General features: G+C 34.7%; 1 protein-coding gene across 1 annotated transcript; it reads right to left on the bottom strand.

The window, feature by feature from the left end:
* Nucleotides 1-208: 208 nt before the first annotated feature.
* LOC111325918 (geranylgeranyl transferase type-1 subunit beta) lies at nt 209-6,868 on the bottom strand. The gene is made up of 9 exons (XM_022929839.2): nt 6,705-6,868; nt 5,895-6,019; nt 4,631-4,701; nt 3,296-3,438; nt 2,730-2,862; nt 2,523-2,568; nt 1,518-1,702; nt 1,206-1,314; nt 209-1,086 (listed from the first exon to the last, which is right to left on the bottom strand). The coding sequence occupies exons 1-9, from the start codon at nt 6,845-6,847 to the stop codon at nt 947-949; spliced, it is 1,095 nt and encodes a 364-aa protein (XP_022785574.1). The 5' UTR covers nt 6,848-6,868; the 3' UTR covers nt 209-946.
* Nucleotides 6,869-7,091: the final 223 nt, after the last annotated feature.

Below are 7,091 nucleotides of genomic sequence, written 5' to 3'. Positions count from 1 at the left end.
ACTATTTTGATCTGACAGGGCAAGTATCTTCCACACAATCACATGTATTGTTCAGGATAATGCCTGGTCCATTGCATGCCATTTCAGGATGTGTAACCACAATCTGATTGTTTTTTTTTTGGTTTCAGCCCTTTGCCTACCTTAATCATGTAATAAAACTGAATTGTTACAATAGTCAAATGAACAGCAATAATATTATTGATTAAAATTGTGTAAACCAATTATCATTTATTATATCAAAGATTCTGGCAAGATAGTCACAGAAAGTAACAAATTGAATCTTAAATTTAAACAACTGTTGTGGTGTTGCTGTCAGTTGTCAGTTGACAAGCATCCATTGAAACAAAATTTATTTGAGTGACAAATTGGAATAGAATTATTATATCACCTACCACATTAAAATTTCAATAACATTTTAGATTATTTTTGTTATTAAATTTATATGAAACACTACTGCTATTATTAATAGTTAATTAAAAATTGCCTGCAACTTTCCATAGGTGTCTGGGGAAAATTTTTTCTTTACAGTCCAAGGACACATCATAACAGGTAGGTGTGCTAATATTACTTTTCAGTGTTAGTTATTCAGCATTCTTCACAGAAAACAAGCCATGCTGAAAATGTATGTCTTAAACGTGTCTCACAGAGGTTAACTGCTTCAAATTCAGGAAAACTACAGGAAAGAATTGCTTCTAATGCGATGACCATCTTGACTCTCATGGCTCATCGTATATCTTGACTTGTCACACTGCACAATAACTGACAAAGATGAGAGCACCCTCAGCCCTACAGAATTTACATGTCTGCCCTTTTAGAAAACCTTCATTAAAAGCTTTCCTTCCCATTTACTATTTGTGTGTGAGCAGGTGTTTCTAGTTCTCACAAAAGTTTGTTAGCAATTTTTGCATCCCGGCATTGTGGAATACAATAATTACTGAAACAATCGTCATCTATTCATATGCTTGTGTAACTTGCTTAAGTGATTAGCAGCTCTCTGTGTAACATTCAATGCTGCATGAATCGAATTTAAGCCAGGTTCCTGCATCAGTGTCATCCCACAAAGTCCAAAATATGTATGCAGAGCATCTGAAAAAGAAACAGTATGTTAGTCACAAATTTACAAAAGCCTCAAATAAATAGATACCCCAATTCTGTCTAATATATAAACCATGTGTCTTTCTTGGGGCTAAATTCAATTGTCTTACCAGGATGGTTACCAGGCCACTTGCTGAAGCCTCCTGTAATTGTTGCTTGGGCCGAAATAAGGTATTCACGATTGGCTGGGAAATCCACACATGAGAATGCACCAAGTAACTAAAAACACATACAAAGGAGGGTCTACTGTACATTACTCCATACATATATCTGAATTAAATGAATCACTAAGATAAGGAGGCTAATGACATTTTTCCACCAGATTCAAAGCGGGAGGACATTTGAGAGGGGAACCTTAGAAAGATCACAGCCATGCACCAGTAATAAACATATTTGTACCAAATCTAAATAATCCTACATACCTCCAGTGAAGCTCCAACCCAAAAAGAGTAACAAGTATCAACTGGTTTGTTAGGGCGTCCCTGGAAGCCTGACTTCTGGCGCACCAGACACCACCTCTTTATTTTTTCAAGTTCTTTGGCCTCGAAGGAGGAATTGAGCTGATTCATTAAGACGAGAGAAGCTAAAGCACAAAATGTGGACCCACCTTCAAAGCAATGACCAGAAGAATAGATTAATTAATATAATAGAAAAGATATTCATAATATGTCATCTCATTACATGGCCTATCTTATTATATCTCCCATCTAATAATTATGTGTGCCATGATTGATCAATTTAGCAGGCTGTATTTCACTGATCAGCCCACTAAATTCAAAGGTCTGTTTGAATTGAAATCTTCCCCCACCTATTTGAACTCAGAGATATGATAAATATCTTACTAACCCTGTGTTGTTGGCTCATATTGCAAGTTATTATGGGAGCTGTCTTTTTTCATTGTTATTTATGGTCTGCCTGGTTCTTCTTGTGCCATAAATAAGAATGGAAAAAACTTAGTCTGTAACTTACAGTACAGACCTCAAACTTGGCCAGTGAGAGGTATTTATCATTAACTTCTTATTGAAACTTAATTGAAAGTTTTTATTGACTGTAGCTTGCTTTAATTACTAGTACAAGGAGGGGGTAGAGGTGAAATTCCATTAACCCATACATTTGAAACTCATTACCCTTTTTGCAGAATTCTAACTTGTTGATAAGTTCATGATGGTAACCATCTTGGCCACAATTCCAGGTGACAACCCCAATAATTCCTGAACTCACCACATGTATATCACTTTTTACAGCACACATATACATTTAAAGGGATTAAAAATGTTTGAATTAGTTTCACGCCAGGAATACTCTTGACCCAGTTTGCAATATGGAGGGGTTGAAAGTTAGTTTGTGAATTATGTTAAATAAAATTGAAAGTTTTAAAAAGTGGAGGCCATAATTATATTGAATAACTCCTGACTAGTATAACTGACCATGAGCCTCCAAGCTAGGTCCTTGACCAAATCCAAAATCATAGGACTAAAGAGAAAAAAAAAGGAGAGAAGGTCACTTCTTTTGTGGAAGTTTTTTTAGTGGTAAGCAATGTTTATAATCTGTAGAAATAAGATGCTCAAAATAAGATTCTCGAAGTTCCAAGAAATGCGCAATATAATGGTTATTTTGAGTACAAACATTCATACCCTGCTTTCCTTGATGTACTGAACAACTCGAGGAATGTCCACTCCACTCCAGTCATTTAAAATGTAGCTAATACAACAGGCACAGTAGATAAACCTCATATCATTTTCACTACCATCCACTGTAGGCTGAAAGCTGTAAAACCATGTGGTATAAATCGAAAAAAAGGATTTAAGCCAACTGTACCACTGTCTATGCATACTTAATTGACCACTCCCCTCATCAGGGTTTTCAGGGCCAATATGAACAAATTGTAAACAAATATTGTGTTTAAAACTCCCAGACAGTGAAGCCTAGGAGTTGAGCTCAAGGCAACCAAGAACAAGTTCAGTTAGTAACAGGGTTATGAGTTTGAATTTCATTCAGAGAGGCTGACCCCAAATAAATCATAGATTTGATTTGAAAGAAGATACGTTTTCAAGTGAAAGCTCGCCAGGTTTATTCATTGGTGAAATGCTTTATTCCTTTTTTTCTGTCATGGTCACTCGTGGGAGTGAAAGAGTAAAATGACAAAGTTGTTCATCCACAGGTCTGTGTAATAATAATAATCATTCAACAGATCACTGACCTGCCATCAGGAAGCTGTAAAGCCTTCAGAGCTGCAATAACAGCCGGTCTATTCACTCTTGATAAATCATCTCCTAAAATAAGCAGGCTGGCCAGGGCTGTGTATGTCATAGCAATATGACTACAGTCATACTCACAAATATCCTTTAAATAAAAAAAAAACTTTACTTTTGCTGAAAGCAGATTGTCATTAAAATGAAAAAACAGAAAGAAACTTGATGATATTTGCATGTTATTTCCAACTACAAACAATTCATTTTGTAGCTCCCATGCAAAAAAAAAGCAAAAGGTATTTAAGTTTATGTCTTGAAAACAGATAGAACTTGTGTGCCCCAGTACCAACCAAAACCCTATTCAGTCAACTAAACACCCCATAAGCTATCCATCCCTGCAACCCAGCCACAGGCACTACCCCCCAAACCCAGCCTCAGCCCTGGCAACACACTGCTGCTGGAGTAAAAAACTGAACTTAGAGCAATAGAACCCAATCCAAAGGGAACTGACATGAAGAGGAACAAACACCTTACAGAATGCAAAATACAGAGAAGGAGACAATATTGAGCTTGTCTGATGGAACATGCATTATATGTAAGAGCCAAAATATTAAAGGACAGTCTGAACACCAAAAAGTGCATCAATAAAGGTTACCATCACACAATCACTGCACAAAGTGGCTCCTAGACATTAATTTCTTTAAGTTTAATTTTACCTTTGTCAATTCCCCTTAAGTGGAAATTGAAATTTATTTAGTTATGGCCACTAAGACCATCTACAACCTTGATTGGTATACACCTAGAGTGATCAGGTCCTAAATATGATTGTAACTATAACCTGCAAAGGAAAATGACTTTTTTGTTACTGAAGCCAAACTCAGAACTTCCTCGCAAGTCCACTTGTTACAAAGCCATATCTCTATGGAATTCTCTCAAAAATTGTACAAGACTAGTTCAATTGCAAACAGAAGCTTGTTTAAAAACATGCTTAAACATAGAATTTCATGTCAATAGCTCAGTATAATTATATATTTTTAAATAAGTTTTTCTACATTTTAATCATTTTAAGTTTTCTAATTTATTTTTAAATGGTACTTTTTAACTTTTTAAATACACCACCACATCAGCTCCGCCATAATTTTTAATATGCTTTTAAAAATTGTTGTTGTTGTTGTTGACTGAAAGTTCACCAAACCCCTCATATGCTCGTACACAAAACAAAAACAAAAACACTAGAAGTAATTGATGCCGAGTAGCTTTTTAATTTGTTTAAGTGGGAACAACAAAGCCACAACAAAAGAAGTCTGTCTGTTAACCAAAATGCAACAATTTATACTAGATACCTGTGAGAGTACTCTGTCACAGGCTGTTGTTGACGATCCTCGGAAACCACATCTTAATGTACTTGAATTACCTACAGCAAAATTTGTATAATAATTATAAATTTAAAAGCATTATCAGTGCTCAACACTAACTTTTCAACTCACTAGCCAAGTGGCTAGTGACAACTTAGATGTTACAACAATTTCAGTTTGTTTAGTAGCCAAAACTGAATTTCTACTGGTCTGTGGATAGTTGGCTACCATTAGTGTCAAGCCCTGATAATTACTCCAAATGCATTATAACTTGAAATACATTATAACTCTAAATACATTATAACTCTAAATGCATTATAACTCTAAATGCATTATAACTCTAAATGCATTATAACTCTAAATGCATTATAACTCTAAATGCATTATAACTTGAAATACATTATAACTCTAAATGCATTATAACTCTAAATGCATTATAATTCTAAATGCATTACAACTTGAAATGCATTCTAACTCTAAATGCATTATAACTTGAAATGCATTATAACTCTAAATGCATTATAACTCTAAATGCATTATAACTCTAAATGCATTATAACTTGAAATGCATTATAACTCTAAATGCATTATAACTCTAAATGCATTATAACTCTAAATGCATTATAACTCTAAATACATAATTTATAACTCTAAATGCATTATAAATTTAGCCCTTTGAACCGCAAGAGTGACTAGCATATAAAAAATTTTTCTCACAATATCACCCCTGAATCACCAAACTACAGACTGAAGCTCTTGATTGTGACACACAACAAGTCGCATATTGCATACTTTGCTACAATGCAACAATGTCATGGACAACCTTGGTATCTGTGGAAACAGTGATTAATGACAACTGACTGGCATGGTGTTGTTGTTTTCCGATCATTTCAATCAGTGCAACTGAGTTGATAATATACATGAAAAAATTAGGCACGTCTGATGGGCTGTCGAGTGCATTTGTCATGTACCACAAGTGTAAAGTTGTACCACAAGTGTAAAGTTGTAACACAAGTGCAGATTACAGATAGTGCACCCTGTTAAAATTTCTGTCTGTCATGACTTTCTGTGATACTTCTTTCATGAAAATTTGACACGATTTCTCATGCCACTTGGTCTAAATAAGCAATCAAATTCAAATACTACAAATTGCACTCATCCTATAGCACCCTACTTGTGTTTACTAACACCAAATTGTACTGGAAATCGCGTTTTTATCTCTAGTATGCTAATACAACAAAAAAGTACTCACTAGATTCACTAGGAAGCTTTTGGTTGGAGTATATCCATTCAATAATGTCGTTTTTGTTCTTTTCTACTAAGTCAAGTGAATTCAATATATCCAAACCAGAAAGAGCAAAGAATGCCACAGTTATTCTACAAAAGAAAATTGTCACATCATCTGAGATCAACAAAAATAACAGCTTTGATATGATGAAGTGATTCATAACCTACATATGTGCTCATCTGAGGTAGTAACTGGGGTAAGCTTTTAGTCTCTGCACAAACTTACACAAACGTATTCAGTGAATAAATGAAAGAATAAATTTAAACAAAAATAAATAGATAAAAATATATATTCAAAAACGACATTCCACGACATGATTCCACAAAACCAAAAATTTCAAAAGTTGACAGGCCCTCAGTTCATATAGAGTTGATCTCAGTTGGAAATTGTTCAGTTAAAACCTGATTCACTTCGAAAATCGATATGTTGTAATGACATTTTAGAACTTTTAACTTGTCTTGCAACTAAACTCGACAAATTCCAGACTGACATATATATATACCTGTCCTCATATAGGGTAAATCACAGTGTATGTTACAGAGCCTAATTAACTCTCGAAGATAGTTAAGAACAAAGTTCATTTAAGTTAGCCAGGCTTCCAGATCAATCTTCACTATTTCGCCTGCAGTATCCAAATATAATTAAAACATCAGGAATAACGAAGAAAAATCTGTCGTAGTGATCGATGGCCGATCTGTATGATAGTAGCGTAAAACGGAAACACTGTAATTAGTTTACGACGAGTAACATAATTAAACTTGTGAGTGAACAAACCTGCTAGTATCTAAAGAGCTATAGGGCGATGGCAGTACTTCTAAGCATCGTTTAAAGTACTGAATGTGCTTCTTACAAACAAAATCTTCGTTTACAATTTCCTGACTAGTATCATTTTCAATCTCCATGATTTTCTCGCTCATTACTCATGCGTATCGTGTAAGCCTCACTGAGGTGTTAGAGGATCACATTCGAAGAAAAAGACTGGGAATGAGGATGAGATTTTTTTGCACCATTCACATTGAAGTGTGGTGAAAAGAGGGAAATATTTTCTCTCTATCTGGACTGGTAGATTCATCACAGATCAATCCTGTTGGCGATGAATACGTTTAACTTGGTCCTGAATTTTTTTTTTTATTTTTGATGAAAAACTAGCATAGTAACCCT

Source organism: Stylophora pistillata, chromosome 4 (genome assembly GCF_964205215.1).
Source record: "Stylophora pistillata chromosome 4, jaStyPist1.2, whole genome shotgun sequence".
Taxonomy (NCBI): Eukaryota; Metazoa; Cnidaria; class Anthozoa; order Scleractinia; family Pocilloporidae; genus Stylophora; species Stylophora pistillata.
Note: the sequence above shows the minus strand (reverse complement) of the source record. Positions and strands in the feature narration are given on the sequence as shown.

Bases quoted from the DNA above. Each gene is read 5' to 3' on its own strand.
- LOC111325918 (XM_022929839.2), bottom strand. From the start codon at position 6,847: ATGAGCGAGAAAATCATGGAGATTGAAAATGATACTAGTCAGGAAATT. The intron at 6,020-6,704 runs GTTTGTTCACTC...TTTCTTTTGTAG, and splicing joins AGCTCTTTAGATACTAGCAG to AATAACTGTGGCATTCTTTG. The intron at 4,702-5,894 runs GTGAGTACTTTT...ATTTTGCTGTAG, and splicing joins AAAGCTTCCTAGTGAATCTA to GTAATTCAAGTACATTAAGA.